Source organism: Protobothrops mucrosquamatus, unplaced genomic scaffold (assembly GCF_001527695.2).
Source record: "Protobothrops mucrosquamatus isolate PMUCROS unplaced genomic scaffold, P.Mucros_1.0 scaffold7, whole genome shotgun sequence".
Classification (NCBI taxonomy): domain Eukaryota; kingdom Metazoa; phylum Chordata; class Lepidosauria; order Squamata; family Viperidae; genus Protobothrops; species Protobothrops mucrosquamatus.
Window position 1 is genome coordinate 1,995,900 of NW_015386394.1, and position 27,219 is coordinate 2,023,118.

The window sequence follows — 27,219 nt, forward strand, 5'->3', positions numbered from 1 at the left end:
CTTTAAGGAAGTGTTTAGGGCAATTTCTTTGTTCATCCATTTTAGGGATCACACATTTTGTTTTGTGCCTCAAAAGATCAGAACACTAGGGCTGATTTAAGCAATTGTGGTTGGAAGCAGCTTTTCCAAAAGGGTTTAGGACAGGGGTCTTCAAACTTGGCCCTTTTATGACTTGTGGACTTCAACTCCCAGAATTCCTCAGCCAGGCAGGCTGGATGAGGAATTCTGGGAGTTGAAGTCCACAAGTCATAAAAGGGCCAAGTTTGAAGACCCTTGGTTTAGGAACTGCATGCAGTCCTGCAGCATCAGATGACCCATCCAAATCATACAGGATAAAGATCTTTTCCATCCAACTGCAGTTACAAGTGCAGGGTTGTAGGAAAGAAGCTCTCCAAAGACACAACAAGGACCTTTTCTTCCAATGCTAATACTATGCCTGGATATGTTAACTCGGGTAAGGACAAAGGCCTAACACTTCACAAGACAATGAGCCCAACTAAGTTTGAGTTTTATCAACCCTGAAGAGGTCCAATGAGGAGTGGACTCTGCTATCTCCATGTTATCAGTGAACGCAGTATATTGTAAACTAAGAGAGGATTTTCAAATCAGATGTAGATTCTAGGCTTTTTTCCTGGCTTTGGCATCTAATGAATACTATTTCCTACTCAACTGTTACTGCAGATTTACTATGCACTAAAGAAGAAGCAAAAGGCAGTTTATGTATCTTTTCCTTTTGCTTTAGGGCTAAATAAGTGATTTACCACCACCACCACCAGGAGCCTTGCATTCCAAAAAATTGCCCTTCATGGCCCGCAGGGGGCGTGCCAGTGATTCAGGAATGTCACCAAAGAAGGATGGGCTCCAAGTACCATTTTTAGTTTTTTTCAAGAGACTTCCAAAGTAAAACATGGATTAATCCGTTTAGACACCGAATATGTTACCTACTTTAATAAAAGAATAAAAATTTCCCCCCATTTTCTCTGCAGACTGTAAGATACAGCTGCTTTCTGAGTGAAATGCTGTCTGTTTGGGATTGAAACTTGCCCAGTACAGAATAATTCATCCTAACAAAAATACCAGGAAGCTGACATTCCTTATCTTTGAAGAGTATTAGGCTGAGGCTATGGCAGGTGAAGAAGGGAAAGCTAATAGATCCATGTAAAAAATTGGGGAGGGGTGGAATGTCCAGAACTTTTAGCTGTTACTGCACCCACAGGCTAGTAGTGAAAGGGCACCAATGCAACCAAAACCACCAGGGACTGAGCATTGAAAAGGGGTACAACACTAGAGGCGATATTCACAGATGTAATACATGCGTCTTTCGCAGTCATTGTCCCACCATTTCCCATCATCCGAGCTGAGGGAGACACAATTCTCGCGGGTACCACCATTGGGTTGAGTCACCAGATGGTCTCGATACCAATCAAAGACAGAGACGCGTTGGCCATTCTCAAAAAGCCACAACCCTTCAGAACGCCGGTCATGGATGCCTATCCAGGCCGGCCAGTTGTAGGGCTGAAAAGCATCATAAAGATAGCGCCGCAGGACAGCCAGCTCAGTATCATCCACTGGCATGGCCAAGTGCCCTCCTCTGGCTTCACAAAGTTTTTGGGCTGCATTGTAGACCTCAAAGTGCTTGAAGATCAGGAAGCATTTAGTTTGAGTGCGCCGGCCCCGCAAGCAACCTGGGTTGGGCAAAGATAATGATTAGTAGTAATAGCAATAGCACTTAGACTTATATACTGCTTCATAGTGTTTATAGCAATCTCTAAGAGACTTACAAAATCAGCATATTGCCCCCCAACCATCTGGGTTCCCATTTTACTGACTTCAGAAAGTTGAAAGGCTGAGTCAACTTTGACCCAGTCAGGGTCAAACTACTGATAGTAGGCAATGCTACATTCTAATAAGTGTGCCACCACAGCTCTTAGTGGTTTTGATCTCCAACCTCCAAGGAATGGAGGACTGTATACTAGAAGTATAGAAAGGGCTAGATTCATGCCCTATGAATTTTATGAAAGTTTGTGAAAAATGTATAAGCAATGATTAATTTATTTACTAGATTTATTTCTTCATAAGGCTTTCCTTTTATCCACACAGCAGCAAACCTGTGAAATAGATTGGGCAAAAAGGATGAACAGACCCAAGTCATCCAGTGGCTTTCTGTGGCTGAACCTAAACCTATTTTTCCGCAATCAATTCTAGTCCAATATTGTTCAACTGCATCACAGAACAGTGGACGTAACAGCAGGGGAATGACCTTGAAAACTGGATTCTTCCTCTTAATTCTCTCAACTCAACTCATGCACATATTTCAGCCAATCCTTTGAATAACCTTTTGTTTAATCTTTTTGTCTCAGTAGACAGCAGAGATCAGCAGCCCCCAAGCAGGATGTTATATCTGACTAATAGGATGTCTGCTTTATGTAAAATAAAGTGATGAGCTTTCCTTTTTGGAGGGATTTGGCAATGGGTAACTTCAAAGGTTGAAACCAGTTCTCAGGTTGATCTCCAATTTCCAAAGATTCTGGACAGTGTCTTCCACTCCTTGGAGGTTGGAGATCAAAGACACTTATGCTTCTGGAAATCTAAGCTCAGCTTGACCATCTTTGTTGTTGCTGGGATTAATTTCATGCAAACTGCTAGTGCAATTTTCCTCAATCCTGGGCTTTTAAGTGTTGGGTTATAACTCAGATCCTATAAAACAGTGTTTCTCAGTCTCAGCAACTTCACGATGAGTGGATCTCAATTCCCAGAATTCCCCAGCCAAGATGCTGGCTGGAGTTCTGGGAATTGAAATTTACACTTCTTAAAATTGCTGAGGGTCAGAAACATTGCTATAGAATGGGGGGAGGGGAGGAAGACTGATTCCACTCCCTTTTTCCATCCTCACCATCAATACGTCCAAGTTCTTTCTGGTTGCGTGTGGCAACTTCGTTCAGAGAGGCAAGTGACTCACTAGCCTCAGCTAGGCCCCCCTTCAATTCAGCCAGACCTTGGGAGAACTGTGACACCCGCACATCCATGTGATAGAACTGCACATTGAGACGGTGGACTGCTGCCTCAAGACTGTTCAACCGTGATACTGTTCGTGCATCAGGAGGAAAAAGAGAAAAAAGCAATTACAACGTTTAAGGATTTGAAAAACAGGAGATATTAGAGTCATCTTACCTAGGGAAGAGACTAAATCAGGAGTGAATCAGAATACAGAAATAAGGGAGAGGGACACTAAAGAGAAATGGAAATTGGGAAGAGGGATTGGATCTTCTTAAAGAAGTTTAGGATCAGGTGAGAATGTTTATGCACTGGATTAAGTCCCAGGCCATATCCAGTTCTTTAAAATCCAAATAATTTATTAAGGGGAGGCGAAATCACTCTCTGAAACCAACCAAATAATTTTATGGTCCTGCTGGTAAACTATTTTTCCAGATAACATTGGACAAAGAATAGGCAAAGTGTCCACAGTCACCAGCACTAATAAGGCTAAATGGTCTGTAAGGAAGTTTTGGACATAGCATAGAAATTTCTGCAAAAATCATATACATAATCAGAAAACAGGGAAACCCAATTGCAATGCAACATATACTGCTAAAACTCTCATTCCTGTAACCTTTTACTGGGTGAAATCATAGGTCAAAACCTTTTGAACCAAACCAGTTCAAGTGGACTAACTTACAGAATGCATCTAAAATCTGAGACGCGAAACTCCTGTAAAATTGAAATTTGGCAAATTTTATAAAACATTTTATGACATAAAATTATCATAAAGACATAGTGCAAAATATGATAAAACATTTCCTGTGGTCAACTGATATTTGATTATGCTACACAGTTCAACATCAGCTGTTTTCAAAGCAGATACATCTTTGAATATCTCTGAATTTTTAAGAATTTTTCTAGTATGTTACAAGCTCTGCCATTGTTGAAGGCATTGAAGAATCTGCTAAGAAAGGATCTCTGAAACGATGAGTCAAGAGGTCACAGGTTGTCTAATACAATATACATGGAGGAAGAGGACATAACAATAAGAGAAAGTAGCATAAGGACAGCTGATTGCTGGGAGTGTATTAGCAATCCTTGAATAATTTCTGGTATGTGATTTTACATTTTAGCTTTCCTTCATATAACAATTTCTCCCTCCATTGTAAAATCTTCCAAGACCATATGACAAGACTATCAAGCTACAGGTTCCACAGACACATCCATCCAGTTATTTTGGCAATAATGCTAAAGCAGTTTAGTATTGCCTTCTTCCAGGATACAGGGAAGCCTTTATTTACGACAGTATTTGAGCCTGGAACTATAGTGGTAAGTCACTGAAGTCATAAATTGAAGTATCCGTGAGATCAGAAGTGATTCGCTGCCCTTTTTTGTAGTGTTATTAGCAAATACTATAGTTGTTAAGTGAGTGACTCCATTAATTTTAAAACCAGAAACTGGCAAAGGCTATTGCAAATAGGAGTCATGTGACCACAGAGGGGCAGCACGACCATTTATGATGGCTGGGGTCCTTTACAAGTTGTAAAGCACCCATTTTGTGGTCGTCATAATTTTGAATGGTCATAAACAAATGATCATTAAGCAAGGACTACCTCCCGTATCTTTCTTACTTCTTATCTATTTCTGGTGATCTCCCATCCAAATACTAATTGTATCCCTGTTTAACTTTTTAGAGAGTCAGCTAGGTGCTGCCATCTAGCTGTACCAATTCCTTACCTATAAAAAAAAAATGGCAATTCACCGGCCCCATGATACATTTGTGGTCCAAGGTAGGTGGGCACCAGTCCAGAAGCTTCAGTCCTACATTTGTGCAGTTTAATGGCAAAGTGTGACTCTTAGCTCAAACATTGTGGCACATCCTGCTATGTAACCTACCCCTACATAAATTATATGTGAAAATTTGAGACAGATTCCTTTAACAGAAATTGGTCTACTGCTAAGAAAGTGAAGTCCATTTCCCACATAAACAGTGAGCTTAACTGAGCTACGGACCTTGTTGTGGTCAAATTGTCATTTCAGATAGCCCAATTCCTATTGAGCAGGCAGGCCAGGAAAGTGCATTGGCTAACAGAGAAGCCTATCTGATACTTGTGTCTACATGTATTTCATTGCACAATAGATGGGAAAGAGAAGGCAGTTGCAGGCAGCTGTATGTAGTAGTAATAATAATAATAATAATAATAATAATAATAATAATAATAATAATAACAACAACAACAACAATAACAATAATAAAGTTGGAAGGGATCTTGGAGGTCATCTAGTCCAACCCCCTGCTCAGGCAGGAAACCTTATACCATTTCAGACAAATGGCTGTCCAGTCTCTTCTTAAAAACTTCCAGTGTTGGAGCATTCACTGCTTCTGGTTGTTCCACTGATTAATTCTTCTAACTGATGTGATGAGTCCTAGATCCATAGGAACTTTACCTTGAATATATTGGATAGTTAATAGAAATATAAAAACAAAGAGGTAGTTGAATACCAAGAGCAGGAGTAAGAGAAAAAAGTCAGTAATGCTTAGTAATGGAAATTCTGGTCCTAATTGTAGTTTTAAGTCAAGGACTACTTACATACCTAAAATAATGCCCCATAGTCAATTTAGTCAATAAACTGTGGAGTCCTTAGTGCTCTCTGAGCTTCTTTGTTTTCTTACAGGCATTTCCTTACCAAACTAGGTAACATCATCAGTGCTAGTATGGAGTGAGTTTACTCTCATTTTACATACTAGTGGCTGGCCCTGTCAGTATTTGTGGGAGTGGTCTTGGTGGTTCCTTGATTAGGCTGTTGTAAACTGTTAGCTTGTTTGTCTGAGTATTTATTCTATAAACTACTGTACATTAACTGTCCAAATTGGTTGCACTTTGTTTAAAAAAACAGTTCCTTAAATATTTGCATGACCTTTGAACATTTCCAAGGATGGTAATCTTTTCCCTATTTTTTAAACAATAAAACATATTTTGATTGGCCTATGCCTTGACTTCTGTTACTCTCTGTATATTTAGATTAGGTTTGGAGTATTATTACAATTTAGATTAGGGTTGGATTATTGCAATTATGTCTGTTCTTTCTCTGTGAAAAGTTTGAGCAGTATAATAGCAAATAAAGTGATTAATTAATCAGATGAGCTATCCCTGCACTTATTGTAAAATTATTCACATTTATTTATATAGAAATATACTATACACACACACACACACACACATACACACTTATGCCTGGTTTAAGCCTCACAAAACACTGAGTCGTGAATATGTTCATTTGGGGATAAGGGTCAGAGTGGTCCAGGATCCACTTGTAATTACTAGACTGCATTAAATTTATAAATAAGAGCAAGATAAAACCTAAATTTCCTTAATTAAATAAAATTAATTTTTTTACTCCATTTATGCATTTTTTTAAATGTAAATAATGGTTTGAAGAGCATTTCTGAAAGGAAATGGCCACATTCAAAGAGTTTCATCCTTTTACTAAGTCATAATTTGATTTGCTTGGTTTATGCTTAGTAAGTTCATGTCAGCCAATTGTGGTTTCTTCAGTAAACCAAATAAACTATTGTTGATGGTGAAATGTGAAGTTAGTCATACGTTTTGTTAATGCTAAAGCACAGTTACAGTTTTACTAGAATACATCTCAGGATTCTACGCTGCATCTTTCTCACTTCTCTTACATACAGTAACTGCCCCCACCGCCCCAAAAAAATCTCTGAAGTGAGGGTGGTATAGGACAGATCAAGATCCAAATCTCCTCCTCATCCCTGAAAGCCAATACAACAGTTTGGGATATTTACTCTCTTGCTACCTAACCTACTTCAATGGATTTCTATAAGAATAATACGGACCAGATAATGGGAACCAGGACAATAGGAGTCATGAGATTTAAATGAAATACAGCAATAATACTAGCCTGCCATGCAGAGATGTGGTTAGAATTATTGAGCTAATATTGGTGAAATGCTTGCAAGTCTTACATGTCCTAATTATGTGCTGGGTTCAAAGTCAATTATTTGTATTTAAAAAAAAACAAAAAAAACACCTTACGGATCAATTGACAATTGAACACAAAGGTGTGTTCATGGGGTTTCTAGCCACTGTGATTGAAGGCTGAACAAAAACTCAAATACATTGTTTTATCAGAAGGCATTCTGGCAGAAATAAAATAGGAAATAAAACAATGCCTTTTCTTTAATCATTATATTCCTACAATAATTTTCATTTCAGCTGTTAAGTATAGCATTCAGAATTAAAATTTGCTTCATAAACAGTTAAGCATATTGCTTGTGTGTGTGTGTGTGTGTGTTCCCCTTATGTACATGTTATGCTGAAAAATATTCCCTAGATAAGAAATCTATAGGAGCCAGTAAAAAATGAATCTACATGGGTAATAATCTTGCCTTTCTTTTAAAAAGAAAGGAAATGAAAGAAAAAAAAACCCTTAAATAGCTGTATCCACTCCCTTTTCATATATACTGCAGGCTCCTTCTTTTAAAAAAATAGAGACTGAATTAAACCCAACACCACACTGAATGTTATTTTTTCTTTTGGCAGTGAATATGTTGTTAGGGTTACCAGATATGACCATCAAAAATTGGACAATCCCAAGGTGGCAGAAATGAGGTATGGAAAACAAACTTCCTTGTTCCCATTTAGCTCAGATTTGATAGCCCATATTTTGTGTGTGTTTGTGTGCATTGTACAGAGGAAAGGCACAGCATAAACTGAAATGTTGAAAAGAAGAGCCTAACCCCCTTAGCTCTCTTTATATCCCACTTCATCTGTGTTGCTTTCCACACACACCAATAGACATGAAGAAAGCAGCTGCTGATGACAACTTTAATCACAAAGGAAAAATGATTAAAAAACCTTTCTCCCTCTTTATCCCTGTTGAACAGCTATGGGCACAGAAAGAAAGACAGAAGTTCCTTTGCTAAAAACTCATGCCTCCAGTACCTTTTATCTACTGAGATAAAATGACACATAACCTATTCTTAAAGGTAGGCTGTTCCCAAAATACGATTTAAGAAACTGTACCCATGGCTATATGCAGCTCTTCAACTGGTATGTTCAGCCTGCAGGGACCCGATCCAACTATATCACATGATTTCAATTTTTTACAGTTCTGAGGCAGCAAACACGCAAAACTGATAGATAACCTTAAAATGGGCTTAGCAGCATTTTTTAAAGAAAAAAAAAATCAATCCCACTCAGAAACCATGAGAAATGTGTGCCTCTGCAATGCTCGATGGTCCATTTTGTAGTGCTGCTCTATCTGTTGCCCCCACCCAGCAGTTAAACTCACAGTTAACACAAAAACAGCAAAAGCAGCCTTAAAATGTCTCTTTTCTGGCACAAGGAAAACTGCAATTGATCTGAATATTAAAATCAAGCTCGTTCATGAAGGGCAAGAAAACAATCATTACATTTCAGACAGGAAGGACAAACCTCAATGCTTATTTCTGGTGAAAGTTTCAGCTGGAAAATGGTAAAATCATCCAACCTTTTGGCATCAAATGCTTTTATCTACAGCTTGTTATCCTGGCTTTTATAAACCCAATGGAAGCTAAGCCGTAAACATATGTTTTGGGAAAAGGGGTTTGGGGAGAAGATGAAAGCTTGGGGTGGGCAAAAAGTTAAGCACCTGCTCTCTTCCTGTCTTCTCAATTGACATTCTATGCTGACAGAAACAGCCTTCTGGGTCTTGCCATCCAATGTGTTCTCATATGTGTGGAGAGTTCTGTCTTTTGAACATGTACCTTGTCAAGCCATTTGCATTTTTAGCCTATGATGTCTGAAATCAGGCACAACTGGGAGATCAGGGTGTATTAGCTACAGCCAGTCTAGGGGTCATGGGGCTCGTAGAATTCCTTGGGGTGCAAATAGCAATCAAACACAATAAAATGTCTGAGCTACAAAACAGGAACGTAGAAAATGCCTGTGATTTAAATAAAGTGCATCACTTTATGTTGCAGGCTGAACTCAGACAGCAGGCAAATGTTAAAGAGATCTAGAACTGCCATGGGTCACAGAGTGGATGGCATCTGTATGAGCGCTTCATCTACTGAGCAAGATAAACTTGTTGCTTCTTTTGCAAGTTCATCTACAAGTATAAGAACTTGCACTTTTATCCTACCACTCTGTGATTATTTCACAGATGTTTAGAGACAGAAGGGGTCTTTGAGGATATCCAGTCCAACCTTTGTTCAGGACCATGATCTTCTGTCTGCAGTGTCAGAGAAAGATGGCTGCTCTGCCTCAACCAGTTATTCAATTTAACTCAGTTTGTAAGGACCCAACTCAGCTAACCACCCAAGAAAGCAGAACTCTTGAAACAAGCATTGTCTCAAAAGGAAACTTTTATTAGGGGTTAGTGACAGTAGGGAAGTCAAGGCGAGATTGGGGAAAATCCTGCTAAAACGGTATAGTTAAACCAGCAATATTCCTCCTCCCACCAGAATCATAGTGTCCATTTGAAATCTAGCCAATCCACAGGTGGCACAATTTGCCAGTAACTGGCACAGTTGGTGCACATCTCAAAGTCTTCTCCAGTTTTGTTTCTCTGCAACTGCCTCCCACTTTCTCAAGTGGAGAGAGGCGGGAGAGGAAAGGTAGAAAGCAAAAGTTATCCCAAATGAAAGCAAATTCCCCCCTCCCCCAGCAGAATGGCAGGCCCCAAACAAGAGCATATATGCAAGGAAAAACAATAAGGTTTTAGGGGACCTTACACAGTTCATCTAATCTCAGTTCAACTTCTTTCTTTAGCTTAGCCATGGAGATTCATTACCTTCTGATGAATTATTTCAAACAACACTTATTATTATGTTTAATGTCATGGACAGGTCCATACAGTTTTCTTGATAACCATATGGAAGTGGGCAGGTTGTATTTTATCAGTCCACTTTCTAATCCTCTCCAGGACTCCCTGTTGATCTTTCACTCAATGCATTGAAGTTCATGAAAAACTGTGAAATGGCAACATAAGTTCATGTTTTCTTTGCAGCTGTGATTTGTGGTATGTAAGCCATACATTTTATTTTGAAACAAATGCTTGTGTATAATTAAGACAATTTTGCCAGTGTGTTTAAAGCAAAATAATATGGCAATAATTTCCTGAAACTACAATGCTGTACTGTGCTCCACCGGTTGTTAACATATATTTAAAATAAAAAACCCAGCACAGCCGGACAGATAGACAGACATCCAGTTACTGCAATTTTTTTAGAGTAATCTGAAACAGCAATATGACCTTCTGTTTCTCCTGCCTCCTAGCATGTGTGTCCTAACAAGAATGAAGCACACTCAACCTTCAGGTGTCTCTCAGGAGTTACAACCATTGCCATACTATATATTGATGTGTGGTACTTGATTGCATTAAAAATACAGAAGATGCTGTGTTGTACTTCTACACATTGCCAACCAAGTTGCAATTGCATTTCTAAAAAAAGAAACATCAGCATGGCAGTATGTTTGAAACAAAAGGGGTTCAGTGCACACTCTGTTCAAATGGTGAGGAAAAAAGACACTGGAATGCTAACATACCCCTGCCTTTCTCATTAATCCTCACAGGCATTTTAGCTGGTTCTTTGAAACAAGCAAATCTTATTCCTAGAGATACCAAAACTCTTGATTACTGTTGTGATTTTGAACCTAGAGAGGTGCAGGCTCATTTGGCAATAAATGGCCCAAAGCTCATTTTTTTTTCTGAAGTGGAAGGAGGAATGATGGTAGGTTTACTATTGCTTCCAAGGCAAAACCAAGAATTCAGGATCTATGCAATCATTGACTTGAGCAAAATGTTATTGGCACATATGCTGAGGACAAGGAAGAAACCAGAAAGTGATGGTTTTGAAAAATAACAAAACATTCATCATTTGGAGACATAAGATGAATGCAAGGAGAAAGTGGATATGTTTAGTTACTCATAATAGCTGCTAAGGGAAGGCACAGTAGCAGTTCTCACATCAGTTCATGGTTCAGCTGAGATACAAAGCCGGCTCTCTTTGGAATAAACCCAGTGATTCTGCAGAGGATGCTTAAATAAATAATGCTGTACAATCTCCTATTTAATAAAAAGAAAAAGCTCATGTTGCAGTTACAAAATTGTAGAACTGCATTTCCCAATCTGATGCTATCCAGATGTTTCAGACAAGAGGACAACTGCTATCTTTGGTAGTCAAGCTGGTTTCCTTCTAGTCCAGCTATGGTGCAGTTCAAAACTCAAAATAACCTTCTTATGATTGGCAATGCTGGAGCTCTGCAGGGGTTGGGAGTGAGCCATCTTCCAATCTACAGTAAGTGTGACCTAAGCTTATCTGCCACCGCTAAACTTGAGCTTCTCCAGGACAGAATTTACAACTTCTGTTAGCTCAAGGGCTGTGCCAAGCTCTGCATAGCCCTCCAAGGACCAAACTCCAAAAGTAGATGTGGCCAGGTTCTCTTCAAAACTTTTAAAAAGTGAAATGTGTATTTTAACAACTACAACGTTTGAAGAACACATTTGCCCCATAGACTTCCCAGACCCAAAACGTTGCATAAATAAGGTGCAAGTATTTAGACTTTCCCATTTTGAATGGGTTTTGGATGCCATAGAAGAGATGGTGATGGCAACAGCAACAGGAGCATGCACAGGGGCAAAAAGGTCAAGATGCTGGCTACAGCCACACAGTTGAAGCCCATCCATTTTTAAGGCATCACAATGCAGTTAAAGAAGGGATGGTACTCTAATCATAAGGTTGCAGCTGCTATCTTAACTTTTTTGCCTGCCCTCTGCAGACATCCCCGCTAGTGAGCCATCTGCAGTCTCTCAGCCACACTTTTACATTTTGCTCCAATAAATGTCAACAGCGACTTTTACAGTATTAACAAATCTAGTCTCCAATCTTTGAGCCAGTTTTACAAGCCCTACACAAAATACTCAGGTATATAAACAAGGATAATCAAAGTCTTGGCCCATCCTACTTCCCGTCTCTGGGATCAAATGAAACATGCTGCAGCCCAGCATCCAAACAACCCTATGCTATAGGCTTTATAGTAAAATCTATAGCCATGGCTACAAGCACTGAGGAAAGCATTTGGTTGCAAAACATGGAGTCCTGCTATGGGCACAGTTTCCAGTGGGAATTTATAAGCAAGAAAAATGACTTGATACTTAGGCAGCTTTCTTCTTATACCAATAATTAAGGTGAACTTTTCTTTAAAAAAAAAAATACAGTAGTCCCTTCCCCCTCTCCCAATCCCTTGATTTCTGTATGTTGCAGGACTAAGGAGAAATTATTGCATCAGCAGCTGCACTAACTCAGGAGGCATAGCACTGTCTGAATCCTGATTTTTACATTCTCTGATTGGCTGACTAGCAAGAACACTGATTGTCTCATGGTGATCCCTGTCTTTCTCAATGCTCCATGTTGACTCTGAAGGTGAAACTTTGCTGGATTATATAGACCAGGGGTCTTCCAACGTGGCCCTTTTATGACTTGTGGACTTCAACTCCCAGAATTCCTCAGCCAGCATTGCCTGGCTGAGGAATTCTGGAAGTTGAAGTCCACAAGTCATAAAAGGGCCAAGTTTGAAGACCCCTGATATAGATAATCCTCAATTTACAACCTTTTTTGTAATTACAATGGCACTGAAAAAAAGTGACTTACAATCCTTGCAGCCTTCCCATAATTACATGACCAAAATGTGGGCACTTAGCAACTGGCATTTTATTTATTATGGTTGCAGCATCCTAGGATCATGTGTTCACCATTTGTGATCTTTCCAGCTGGCTTCCAATAAGCTAACTCAAGAGGGGAAGCCAGATTTTGCTTACTAACTCTGTGATTCACTTAATAACTGCAGTGATTCACTTAGCAACTCTGGCAAAAAAGGGTCATAAAATGGGTGTGACTCACTTAACAACTGCCTTGCTTAACAGCAAAAATTCCATATCTAATTGGAACTGGAATCTCAAAGTATCCCAAACTTACTAATAAGGGTCTCTATTTGTAAATGGGCACTGTTTTAGTTGCCTGGCAACAGTCCCATCTGACTCACATGTAAAATAAAGGGAATCATTCTGCTCTTAAACATGGAAGTTCCATTTCAGTGCAACAGCATACAGGATTATATTCCATTAACATACATCATCATCTTTTAAAAGCAGGAGAGAAACCTGTTGCATCCTCTGGGACAAAATGCACTAAAGATTCTCTTTGGAAAAAAGGATGTCTTAGGCAAGAGAGGTGGACCACACTGCTAAGCATTACTCACAGACATAAGTGAAGCTATCCTCTTCCTCCGATGGGGCTGCTGTAGATGGCAGCCATGGTTGGGTAGGCTGAAGAACCTGTTCTTCAAGTTCTTCCTTCTTGGTCAATTTGTCAAGCTTCTCCTTGCCATCTGGCTCCTTCACTTCAGTCAACACCTCCTGGGCATCCTCTTGATCAGTCATTTCGGACAGCTCTAGGACTTCTTCCAAATGCTTCAGAAAGAAGATCCACAAAGAAAGTTACAGAAAACAGTTATTTTCACATGGCATTCCCCTCTTGGAAATCTGGGAGGGGCACAAGGTAAAGCTGGTTGTCTCTTAACTTGTGTATTCTGTTTAAATTCCAAACACACACACACATCATTCCTTCCCTCCCCTCTCCCACCCCCCCACCCCCCCCCACCCCAGTCTTTTTGCTCTCTCTCCCAAATACAGTCATGGGAAGTGGGCGGAACAGAACAGAAGGGGGGGGAAACTCCAGGAAAAAATCCAGATTTTTTTCTTCCTTTTTTTAACAATATTTTTTTTTATTTCTCTTGGGTCACTGTTTATTTCTAGTGGGAGGGAGGGAGGGAGGGAGGAAGGGAGGGAGGGAGGGAGGGGGAAAAGAGAAAAGGGAAAAGGGAAAAGGGGGAAGGGAAGAGAAGGGAAGGGAAGGGAAGGAAAGGAAATCTCCTCCAGTTTGGGGAGGGAATCTTCATACCACTAGGATTTACAAGCCCTAACATGAAACATATACTTCCATATAAACACAAAATTCTAATTTATACTATTTGCAGTTAATAAACTTATAGCATTCTTCTATTGATTAATTCAATTTTTAGCTCTAAAGTTCTGTTTAAAAAAACACAGGCTGGTACCAGGATGCATATGTGAACTCACATTCAATATTCGTTGCTACTTTGCAACTACCATTCTTCTGTTACCATAGCTCTGATCATACTGTTTGCTTTGCACAACTTCATTTTTTTTTAATTAAAAAAAATCTCTCTCTGCTGTAGGTTATTTTTTTCCTAACTAGCTAAATCATCTTTCTGAACAATGAAAGACCCATTGATGTTAAGAAAAAAAAAAGAGCCATACCTACTCAGACAATCACTTGTCTGAGATGGTATAGGTTCTCCTGCTTGAACAGGGGCTTGAAGACCTCCAAGGTCACTTCCAGCTCTATTCTATTCTATTCTATTCTATTCTATTCTATTCTATTCTATTCTGCTCCCAGGGGAAACTAGACTGATTAACTGCTGTCAGGCCATATGCTAATATATTTAAGTCTGAGATAGGGTTGGCATCATCCGTTAGCTTCCATCTCCTCTCCTAGATAACCACTGCCTAAAACCACTTGCCTTTTCCAGCTAGGCCAATATCTAGGACGTTTTTTCTCAACCTGGACAGCTTTAAGATGTGTGGACTTCAACACATGCTGTTTGAGGAATTTTGAGAGTTGAATTCCACACATCTTAAAGTTGCCTAATTTCTGATCTGGAATAGTGACTGCCAGGGCTTTTTTTGTCATAGAACGCTCAGAATGGGGTTCCGGCACCATTTTGGGATGGAACCTTGTAGGGTAGGCAAGGCGGGTTGTTATAACGTGTGTGAGTTCCAGCACCTTTTTTTTTTTTTTTTTTTTTACAAAAAAAGCACTGGTGACTGCAAATCTTTTGGGCTTGGTGTGTCAAAAATTTGAAAAATTCCTAACATGACTCTGCTGACATAACGCCCCCCTCACACGCACACGCACACACACACACACACCTCTGAAATAAAAGAGAAACAATTCTTTAGGCATTTATTTATAATTCAAGGCACTTCTTGTTCACCAAACACAAAAGCTGATTTCACTTCATCATTGATAATGCACTCATTTTGGAGCCTGCAGTTGCAGGTATCCTCTGCACTTGTGCCTTGAAAATGAGATTTGCTGTGCAAACAACTGTCTCTCGTGAAGCAGATGGAAGATAGCTGAACTATGCAGCTGCCTTGTTCCTATCACATTTTGCAACTTGCTCTCTCTTTCATGTCAGCACCAATCACAGTTCTGAAATTGATAGATCACGTGCTGATGTAGATGATGAGAATCCATTTTAAGCTTGGGGGGTGCAAGGTCGCATATTTCTTGTACATTTGGTTCTTTCCGTTTCTTTGGCAACTCAAACAAGGAAAATAGTTCTTGTCAGGTGTTGGTGAATGCTGGTGTGTAACCCATAACATTGTGGCATGTCACTTTTGACATGCATTTCATATGATTGCCATCACTGATCTTGAAAATCAGAAAACAAATGAAGCTTCTGCTTTGCTTTTTTATATTCCCTCCACTGTTTCAGAGCCTTTTCCCATCTTACTCTTTCCAATCCACTCCTTGTTCAACTGCATTTAGAGATTGATTTTGTGAGGTTCAAAAACACCTCTTTTTGCAGTCCTATATAAAGTTCAAAGGACCATTCTTTTCAGTTGCTGTAGCCAATACCAATTCAAATTATGGTAGTGTGGGATTATGAGGGGCGCATGATTGTATAATTTGTTAACTAACATAGTTACTTTGTATTTTAATTTAAAATGCAATAAAATGTATTTAAATTTAAAATGTCTCTCTTTTATGAGGATTTATCAAACCACTATAGACCGGAATGTAGCAAAAGTTTTTATCCTATCGCTGTATGGATTGATTGATCGCTTCTAACATTCCTAAGTTGAAAAGATAAACTACAGAAGAATGGATGGATACTACTTTCTAGTGAGAAAAGGTTTGTTAGTTAAAACTGTTTGTTAGTTTGTCTCTTCATGAATTCCAAACAAACTTTGTAGCTGATTTACTGTGCAAAAGAGAGGTTACTTTTATCCTGTCCAATCAATTTTCTTCTTGCATTTTCTTTGTTGTAATAACTATAAAAAGGGAATATAAGTTGGGTCTTGGGACTCTCCCTTTTCATAGGGAGATCCACCTTATCAGGGTACCCTAATAAACTGCTTTTAAATGATCTTCCAACTTTGTTGCTTATTGGGAAATTAAACTGAGGCAGAACCTAAGGCCAGATTTGGCTAGGTATATTTTTCTAATCAATTGTTTGACATATGTGAGTGTGCACTTTTTTTTTTTTTTACAGGGGGTCCACAAAAAAATCAACATGACTCATCTTTTTCTTTTCTTTTCTTTTCTTTTTGCATGCTTTGTAGGGGACATATGCAATCTTGACTTTTTTGATCAATAAAGGTCAACATGACAGTATAACTATGTGATTGAAGCCCTGGCAAGTTATACAGGCCTGTAAAATGGCTCGGCTTTGATTAGATACTCAGAACTGCCATTGTGAGTTTTTTGAGTCGCTGCCTCTGTTTGACCCTGATCTTCATCTTCCCAACTGAGTTCCAGTAAGTCTGGGTGTAGTTGCTTCCTGATCTTCTATCAGGGATAAGTTGTTAAATATGCACTATCCTTTCTTGAGTATGGAGGTAGCGCTCCTTCCCTTTTACCTGAAATCTAGGTAAGGCAGAACAGGAGATGCCCCTCCTTTCATGGTGGTTGTTTACAAGTAGTTTTGGAGTATGTGATGCTACTATAAACCCAATGCTAGCATAACAATTAATAAAAGCATTTTATTTTAGTAAATGCGACAAAATACACAGTTGGGGAGTTAGATAGCTGAACCAAATTATACTAGACTGCATACAAGTGCCAGAAATTAATCAAGCAAACAGACACACTTAGAAACAGGGATAACCATGAGAATGAAGGGAAATCTACAGAGCAGAATCAAACAGTTCTGAAAATAAAGAAATAATCCCTGATGCTTTTGCTTATATTTTCCCTGCCTATTCTGTACTTTTAATTCTAGTACTTTCAGAACTTGAGTACCACGAAAAATCTGCTCCTTCAGCCCTTCCTACTGCTCTCAGGAATCTACTGCCAATTTTGACTAGGAAAAAAACCTTCTACCTGCCTCCTCCAGCCTGGAAAGGGACAGTAGCTTTTGCAGAAATATCTGTTTTGTAGAAAGAAAAATATTATTTACTTAGTCTTGCATATAACATGAAGATCATCCCATTGGCTATCAGTGTTATCACCTCCATCCAGTATTTCTCAAATTCGACAACTTTAAGATATGTGGATTTCAATTTCCAGAATTCCATGGCTAACACACTGGCTGGGAATTCTGTAAGCTAAAGTTCAGTGTTTCTTAAAACTGCTAATTTTAGGAAACACTGCATTATATTGTTTAACTTCTCTCTGTGCATTTCTGCTATTGATTCATATAGCAGCATAGAACTGCATTATTTACGAATTTTAAAATGTGGTTAGAAACCACTCCTTGCAGTATATCAAGCACTGGACTATTTTCCAATTTTCGCCTTGCTAGGCAGGGACCAAAGCAGAAAGCTGATGCACAATGCTCATGACTATGCTCCATTTTATTTTTTTATGTTGTCAGTTGTGGAAACATGGAGTACTATGATTTAGAAACTTAATAGGAACTTATACCATAAGTTTAGAAGTCACCAAGTTAAAAATGTTCAGTAATAAAACAATGAGTATAGTATCTAGAAAATAAATGCAAATGCATGCAAAAGAAAAATTAAGATTCGTTAAACAGGATTCAGAGATCTAGAATTCATTCTTATTTTCAGCCAGTGAATGGAACATTGTGGCATCTATTCAGTTAGCAATCAAGACATGGTATACACATACACACACACACACACATATACATACATACATACATACATACATACATACATATATACACTTGCCTGTACTAGACAACCTACAACTTGTTGATCATGTATTGAGCAAAAGATTGTACAGTCTGATGTAACAAGAATGAGCATTAAATTTATATGATTTGTATTGTTATTAGTTTGGTTTGAAAATTAACCTTGATTCCAAAATTGTCATGGCATATATATATATATATATATATATATATATATATATATATATATATATATATATATATATATATATATATATATATATATATATATATATATCCAATTCCAGGCAGCAAACATACCTTATTAATTCAACCTTCTATTTTCCCCAGAACAAGAATTGTGATGTGAGTTGAACTGAGACAGAGCAACCTGCTCAAAGTCACTCAGCTGGTTGTCATGCCTAAGCGAGGCCTCCTTGATAGTTGATTGATAGTCTCCTGGTTTCTAGGCCAGCACCTTTAAAAGTTGTTGAACTGAACAGTCTGAATTCAAGTACTAAGTTTCTTCCCAAAAATTTCTGCAAATGTGTGTAAGGTATGGTAATTTTACTGAGACCTAGTTTGATACAATGATAAAAAGCACCAACCTAGAAACAAACTGTGAGTTCTAGTTCCATTTTAGGCATGAAGCCAACTGGATGACCTTGGGCCAGTCACTTTCTCTCATCTCTGAAAAGGACACAATTTGTCCAGACAGTCATCAGGAGTCAACACTGACTGAAGGTGCACCCACACACCCACACACCTGCACACAAACACACACATACACACACACACACAGCATTGATAGAATTGTAATAGAAAAATACTAAGAAATAAGAAATAAGATAGAATTAAAAGAATTGTAATGGAAAGCATTGAGTGATTTCCTGATGCAATGTAAGTGAATATATTACCTGATACACATATTGCCACCACATTGTCACCCACAAATACACACATACATACTAGAAAATGAGCAAATCCTTTTGGTCTGTTAAGAATGATGAAAATCCTTCTTACAGAGTTATGATGGAGAACAAGTTGGAAAAAACCTAAACATATTGCTAAACTATTTGAGAGGAGAACTTACTGTAGGCTACTCTTGTTAAAAACGTGTCATAGTCACTTCAATCCCAGTCCATTGCTGATCCCCAAAGTTTCTTCTTCTTCTTCCTTGTTGCTGTAGTTACTATACATCCACCCTCACCAAAAATATAATCAATGGTAGCAGTGGCAATATTTTTATTTGTTGTGTGCTTATATGTTGCACATGCACTATAGAAATAACAATGAAGTTACACCATAGTTTAAACATGGCAATCTAGGGACGGGATAAATGAGATTTTCTTTGTGAGTCTATCTATTACAAATAGCAAAAAGAATAGAATTGTATCCAGTGTCTACATAAATGTTAGAAGCCATCATAAAAAAACATTGGTTTTAAATTTAGCTTTTGTTTATTCATATTTCATATAAATATCTTTGGGCTGCAGCTTTGTGGTTGAACACATTGTTGGCATGCATCAAATACAGATTAAGAATTCTCAAAAAGGGTGAACTGATGTTCAATTAACACATACGGAGGAGGAATCAAAATCATAGTTTTGCTTCAGGTTTAAGATGATGAGACCCTAAAAGTAGTTCACATGGAGCCTCCCACACCCAATCAAATTTCAAAGAGCTTTGATAACTTGGCTAATGTACCTGGCCAGCATACCTGGCTTTGATAAAGGCAGCAATTATGCTACATTTATCCAGGCATGAACCACCATTTTAATTCCTTGCATTGTTCTTGATAAAAACATGACATTTTCCTGTGATTTACCTATGGTTAAGTGAGCTGTCTAAATCTGAGTACCATCATTTCTGTTTTAGAGTGAACAAAATTTAAGGCCAATATCTACTCATGATCCCATTTGCATTTGCCAAAAATGATGGCACCTCTGGCTTGAGATAAGGTGCTTAATTACAGGAGAACTGTAATATGTGGATAAGCAGCTACACAAAAGTTACAATTATATGCATTTGTATTGAAAATGCTTTAGAAATATATGACATTGAAAAGCATGTGCTCTCTCTTTTCATGGGCTCTAGTTTTAATTTCCTTCCAAAATAAAATTCTTTGTATGAGAGAGAGGGAGGGAGGGAAGGCTGGCCAGATTCCTCTCTTCATAGCCCAAGCACCTACGCTCCTTGTCTGCCAATATTCGCAACCTGCTGCCCTCTAAATGTGCAGGGATTATGACTCAAAGAACGGCTAGAAATTGTGAGAGGACCCCAGATTAGAAGAATCTGCTCCAGGCTTTTCTCTTGTTTCCTTGACTCCCTGCTGTATCAGTGTGATTTCCAATATTGTAAATAGGCTTCTTTTTCAGTTTTTTCTTGCCAAAGAATAGCATGTCACCAGGATTGATTTCAGGTTTAAGGAGATACTTGTCAAATTGCTTGGCCAGAACGTAAGTCTGAAAGAGGGGATTCATTAGCGACCATTCCACAAATGTGAGAAAGAGAACAAAATTCCAATTTTTCCTGATAAGGGAAAGAGTTTGGAGAAAGTATAACTGGAGGAGCTGGAGAGCCAGAATGCCTGTCCCTGTTGCCAGATTTTGTAGTAAAGTGTAACTTGCCAGGAGGGAAAGTCTGTTACATAAAGTGGCTGCATGAATTTTGTAAGACTATTGCCGAGTAAAGATGAAGAACATCTTTATGCCAGAGCCACCCAGGTTTATTTTAGGACTGTCTGGTTCTTCTTTTCTTGCCACTCTAATTTCAGTTCAGAATTTCCTGGGATGGTTCAATGACTTCTAAATCATTTCTTTCTTTCTTTCTTTTTTTTCGGTGACACCTATTTAAGTTACTTACAAAGCAACTCAAGATTCATTCCTTCTAGCAAGCAAGCAAGCAAGCAAGGATCTTTGACTGGTGGTGGCCCAAGAAGCTGCCCAGTTAATAGGTCAACAACCCCTCTAAGGTCAGAGATTCCAGGGCAAAGACAATGTTTTTCTCACCTTGAGCATCAGAGCTTTTCGTTCCTCTTCAGAGCTGAGTTCATCTCCTTGTTGTCCCTGAGCTGCACTCAACAGTATTCCCAGGAGCAGTAGCTGCATCAGAGGCCAAAGCCCCATGGTGTTTCTTTCTCTGCACAGATTTGTCCAAACAGTGGAAGAGGATACCAATTCTCTTGAATTTGCACAGATATGGAGAAAGTATGGGTCTTCTTTTTTTATCCTGGAATTCACTGCTGTCTGCCCAATCAGGCGTTGGGGCAGAAAAGAGGAGGGAGGAACAAAGCTGCAGCCATCCAAAAGCTGGAATGTCTAATCTGATCCAGATGTGGGAATATGAAGCCAAAACCTCACCCACACTAAACCTCAGCTCAGAACTGCCTGTGAGTTGTCACCTGGCCAGTTTAAATTTACATTTTTCCTTTTCATAGAACACAACTTCATGATGGCTACTATGGCAATGGTGATGATGGTTCCTAGGATTCAAGGAGAGTTAATCTCTGTGACGCAGAAGCATTTACATATGTATATATTTACAATATGAAATAATGTAAAAATGCATTTCAGTTGGAAGATGCTGCATCTAATTCAAGAAAAACAATCAATTTTAACCTAGTAATTTGTAAAGGAGCAGTGCAAGTGGGAGTATAGAAAAAGGTGTCATGGCAAGCCAGTCCAAAAGGCAAAGAACAACACAATACAAAATATGTAAGTTTGACCTTCCAATAAGAAATGGTCATGCTGTGTGTGGTTCTCTCAAAATATATTACAAATGTAAGAGCTTTTGTGTATATGTATTATTAGTTGTTTCTTTGCAATTAGTTGGTGGCAAATGGATGCTGGGCAAAATAAGTTATGTTTTTTTTTTTAATCCTCCCATCAGTATAGAAAAATTTGGTTAAGTACAGAAGACATATTACAGTCCTCAACCCATGCCCTTTTATCATTTATATGCTGGTTTTTTCCTGGGCTTTTATTACCTATTTTACTGTCATTTCTTGCAGTTCATGTGCTACTATGTTATGTATGTTGACATATAGTATATTATAACTTTTAACAAGGCAAACACCTTTAAATATGTAAAATTATTTTTGCAACATTTTTCTCCACCTTCCTCATTTTGTTCCGTTTCCTCTCATTTCAGGAAGGTGGTAATTGGTCAGCTGTTATCTTGAGATACTGGGTGCTTAATTTTAATTGCATAATTGTAAATAACCATGTTTTAAAAACTTTAAAACCTGCATATATTCATCCATCCATCCTTCCATTGATTAATAATAATAATAATAAAGTTGGAAGGGACCTTGGAGGTCATCTAGTCCAACCCCCTGCTCTGGCAGGAAATCCTATACCATTTCAGACAAATGGCTGTCCAGTCTCTTCTTAAAAACTTCCAGTGTTGGAGCATTCACCACTTCTGGAAGCAGGTTGTTCCACTGGTTAATTGTTCTAACTGTCAGGAAGTTTCTTCTTAGTTCTAGGTTGCTTCTCTCCTTGATTATTTTCCATCCATTGCTTCTTGTCCTGCCTTCAGGTGCTTTGCAGAATAGCTTGACTCCCTCTTCTTTGTGGCAGCCCCTGAGATATTGGAACACTGCTATCATGTCCCCCCTCGTCCTTCTCTTCATTAAACTAGACATACCCAATTCCAGCAACCATTCCTTATATGTTTCAGCCTCCAGACCTTTAATCATCTTTGTTGCTCTTCTCTGTACTCTTTCTAGAGTCTCAACATCTTTTTTACATTGTGGTGACCAAAACTGGATGCAGTATTCCAAATATGGCCTTACCAAGGCATTGTAAAGTGGTATTAATACTTCAAGTGATCTTGATTCTATCCCTCTGTTAATGCAGCCTAGCACTGTGTTGGCTTTTTTGGCAGCTGCAGCACACTGCTGGCTCATATCTAAGTAATTGTCCAGTAGGACTCCAAGATCTCTCTCACAGTTGCTATTATTGAGCAAGGTACCACCTATACTATACCTGTACATTTGGTTTTTCTTGCCTAAATGTAGAACTTTACTTTTTTCACTGTTGAATTTCATTTTGTTAGATAGCGCCCAGTGTTCCAGTTTGTTCAGATCCTCCTCTATCTTAAGCCTGTCTTCTGGAGTGTTGGCTATTCCTGCCAGCTTGGTGTCGTCTGCAAATTCATATAGATTTGTTCATTAATTTGTTAGATTTCTTTCTTTCCAAAAACTCAAGGCAGCATTATAAGTAGTCCTCATTTAGCCTCACTTAGCAGCCTTTTGCATTTACAATGAATGAAAAAATAACTTCACAACCAGTATTTGCCTTTACAAACTTTGTAAGTCTGTAAAATAAAAGAAAGTTCTAAATAAGACCATAAGCACCATTGTGTTTTCATTTAGTGGCCACTTCACTTATGACCAGGTTGCCAGTCCCAATTGTGGTCACAAAATAACTACAGTATATACAGATGAGGGGTTAAGTGATGAAGCATGCATAGTAATGTTATAACCAAAGTCTTCCCCTTACATATTTGCAAACAACATTGCAATGCAAATATAAAAATGTAGGGCTTTCATTATGACATCATAATGCATATTTCTCCATTTTAGCATCATCATGAATAGTTATGGGATACCATAGGTATGGTGCCTATGGATATCATGTTTTAAGAACAGAGATGTGAAATTACCTTTGTGATTTCCTGTTTCTTCTGCAGTTTCAACAGTACATTGCCAACTTCTGGCATGAGTTTCCATGGTAAACACAAGTAATAAAGCACATGTGAGCTTTCAAAATCTGTCTTCTTGTCCTATGTATTGGCATAAGGCATTTGCTCAGATTAAAAATTCAGTAAATATTGTGATGAATTCATTATATCTGTTCTTGGAGCAGCAGTTATTCCTAAAAAACAATACCAGCCCAGAGATGCTTCAGAAACAAAAGAGGTTCCAGGATAACCTGCCTTCACACGGTCTCTCCCATCTTCTCCTGGAGGATATTTCACTCCAGTTATGACTATTGGAAGTACTGTAGTGCCAGTTAACAGTTAGCTCTCACCATATTTGAGGCTCTTCTCTGCCAGAACGACAGCTTCCATCAATGAAATGAATGGAAAAAAGGAAGGCAGCTGCTAACAATCTCTCTGACAACCTGGGTCCCAGTCTCAATGACGACAGCCTTTGGCACTGTAATTTTAATGGCTGTGAGTTACTTTAGAAGTCGATTTTGGCACAAAAGCAAGGCTAATATAATTAACATAATACATCAAATGTCTATACCATCCAAGATATGTCTGCATATCATATCCATGCAATAATTGGCTATAATACCTTCCTGTTGTGTATATGATTCAGTGAGCTCTGTATGTAGATGAGTTTCTGTATCTCACCCTTTAGAACTGAGCAGATAGTAGATCGGGATTCAGGATCGAGTTCTGGATGACTCACAGCCAATTATAAGAATCTTCCAATTGTTTAACCATAGCAACACTTTCCTCTAAGGAAATTAGGTTAGTGAAATAGAGAAATCTAGGGAAAATAATAATGGACTCTGTTTAAAAGAGCTTTCCTACTATTGAAAATACATATTTGCTCTGAACCAAGGTATAAGCATGGCCCAGAAATCTTTTCTCTGCCACGTCCTCAAAATGTTGTCTTCATCTCTTTCCAAAACTGTACCTAAGTAAGTTTAAAGTTGTCCTGAGCAATTCTAGGTTTGAAGGAGGATTGTTTCCCTTCTCCTGGTTCAATTTCTGTCTAGATTATGACCTCACACTCTTCACTAATCATTTGCTTGCTGATTGATTAAGAATTTCAAGTTGCTGCAGATATACCTCACTGAGCAGTGCTCTCCAGGACTATTTTAACTTGAACCATAGGAGACATTGGACGCTGGCTTGTTCAGAGGCTTTTGCCTACATAAGACATGATGTGTGCTTTTCACAGCATTTGTCAAGTCTCATGTGTCATTCAGTGGCTAAGTTGTGTCTAACTCTTCATGATTCCATGGACCATAACATGCCATAACTCCCTTGTCCCCCACTGTCTCTCAGGATTTGCTCAAATTCATGCTCATTGCACCAATGATGCTGTCTAACCATCTTACCATCTACCATCCCCTTCTCCTTTTGCCTTCAGTCTTTCTCAACCTCAGGGTCTTTTCCAATGAGTCCTCTCTTCTCAGTAAATGGCCAAAGTATTTGAGCTTTAGCTTCAGCTAGTCTCATGTGGCTCCTTAGAAATACAAGTTTAGTGCTCTACTGAAAGAGTACTAATCCCACTTGGTCCAGAAAGTAAATTTAAACTGGAAAAGCTCTGCCTGCTTTGTGTTGGTAGTTCTGCTGTCATTGTGTCCACTACATGATTTCCATTACAAGGTTTTATATTTCTAAACTTTTTATTATCCCTGAGGACTATACAAAAACACTAGAAATGATGTTCTGACCAGGGAAATGCTTCCAGGATCAATCTTATTCAGCTGCAGTTTCCATGGCTGTTTATGCAATGCCTCACAGTTACTTATGTCCCTGCTGATGGGGAGTGTGTATCAGTAGCAGCTGCATAGTTTTAGTGATCTAGTCTGGTTTACTAGTATGTGCTCTCCTTGGCCATTCCCTGCCTACTTTTGCATGCTGCCAATCATGAAGTGGGTTCCTTGGTAGACCATGATCTTAGTAATCTTTCAGAAGAATCTAAATCAATGATCAGAAACAGCCTAATAAACAGGTAACAGGAACAGAGAAGGGATTGTGCTGAGCAGGTGCTTTGACAGATTTTCTTCACGGTCCATTTTACACTTAACCCTTGCCTCCAATAACTATTATCGGTCAGCCTTTCCTGAATACAACTACTTTTTTCAGAAGACTGCTTCATTATTTACTATTTATTAAATATTTATGCTGTCCATCTTGCATGTAAGGTGACTGTGGGCAGCTTACAGATTATAAAAAAATATAAAAGATATGACTAATAGATGAGCGGCCCAGGGATGAGGTCTTCTTACCCTATCAACCACCTCCAGCTCAGGGCCCTAAGCCAACCAACCAAACCAAGTTTTAATATTCTTCTGAAAGGCAAAAAGGGTGGAAGTAGTTCTCAGCTCCCATAGAGTTTTCCACAGGGACAGGGCCATAGCAGAAAAGGCTCTTCTCCTTGACCCCACCTGCTGAAATTCCTTAGCAGATGGGGTCCACAGGAGGCCTCTTTTTCTGGGTACAAGTAGGATGGGCTAGTCCCATTAGAGTGAGATGGATCCTCAGATACCCTAGATCTGTGTCATATAGGGCTTTAAAGGTAATAACCAACACCTTGAATTGGCCTCGGAAGCAAACCAGTAACCAATGCATCTCTCCCAACATAGCACCCTAGGGCAGAGTTCCCCAACCTTTTGGGCACTAGGGACCGGTTTCGTTTTTCAGCGGACTTATTGTCTGCTGCCTGCATCTTGCAGATGGGGCTTTGTTTGTTTGTGCAGACCTGTTGCTGGCATGCCACGGACCAGGGGTTGGGGACCCCCACCCTAGGGGCTCCCCAGAACTGTGCACATACTGTACCAAATGTAGGTTATGAATACTCTTCAAGGGTAGCCCCATGTAGAGGTGTTGCAGTAATCCAGCCGAGAGATGACTAGTACATGAGTGACCATGAGCAAGCTTCATCATCCAGGTGTGTGTGTGTGTGTGTGTGTGTACATATACTAGTTATTTGCAGAAATAGTTTACCTGATAGTAACAGGTGCAGAGGAAAGATTGCAAAGAATATCAAGACAGCTTCTTCCAGTATATTCTGCTTGCCATCTATTGGTCAGACTACTTGACAGAAAGCTAAACTTGCCTTTCTAACATCTGTCAAAACTTGTTCCAGACTGTATTTGGAAGACAATTTGTTCTTGTTTCTCCACCGATGTTGGGTGGGAGGGAAAACAAAGCTGGGAGAATCCACCAATCCTTTTCCTTGACTTGGATTGCAGTAAGTAAACTGGAACAGCATCATTTATCAGCTTCATTACTGTGGCATATTTGGGAGGAACATAATTTATGCTGGCAGTTCAAGGTGGTGGACAGCACTTTAAACGTGTCTAGGAGGATGAGGTCTGAGCATTCTTCTTCCCATTTACTAAACTATTATTTATCCTTTGGTTCCAGATAGTAGATTTCAAGATTTAGGCAAAAATGAAGGAGATTACTCAAATTAAAATTAATTCGTCCCACCACAATCATCATTGTACATGGCTTTCAATTCTATCTCAGGAGCATCTATATTTTTGGACATCTCACTGCTTCTACACACTGAATCATGCATGGAAAATGA

General features: G+C 38.9%; 1 protein-coding gene across 1 annotated transcript; it reads right to left on the minus strand.

The window, feature by feature from the left end:
• Positions 1-699: 699 nt before the first annotated feature.
• CLEC11A (C-type lectin domain containing 11A) lies at positions 700-21,140 on the minus strand. The gene is made up of 4 exons (XM_015810173.1): positions 20,942-21,140; positions 13,245-13,455; positions 2,894-3,085; positions 700-1,685 (listed from the first exon to the last, which is right to left on the minus strand). The coding sequence occupies exons 1-4, from the start codon at positions 21,056-21,058 to the stop codon at positions 1,285-1,287; spliced, it is 921 nt and encodes a 306-aa protein (XP_015665659.1). The 5' UTR covers positions 21,059-21,140; the 3' UTR covers positions 700-1,284.
• Positions 21,141-27,219: the final 6,079 nt, after the last annotated feature.

Excerpts from the sequence above, each read along its gene's own strand:
- CLEC11A (XM_015810173.1), bottom strand. The coding sequence starts at position 21,058 with ATGGGGCTTTGGCCTCTGATGCAGCTACTGCTCCTGGGAATACTGTTG. Across the intron at positions 3,086-13,244 it reads GGATAGCTTCACTTATGTCT|TATCACGGTTGAACAGTCTT; the intron begins GTGAGTAATGCT and ends ATGCACGAACAG. Across the intron at positions 1,686-2,893 it reads AGAACTTGGACGTATTGATG|GTTGCTTGCGGGGCCGGCGC; the intron begins GTGAGGATGGAA and ends TGCCCAACCCAG.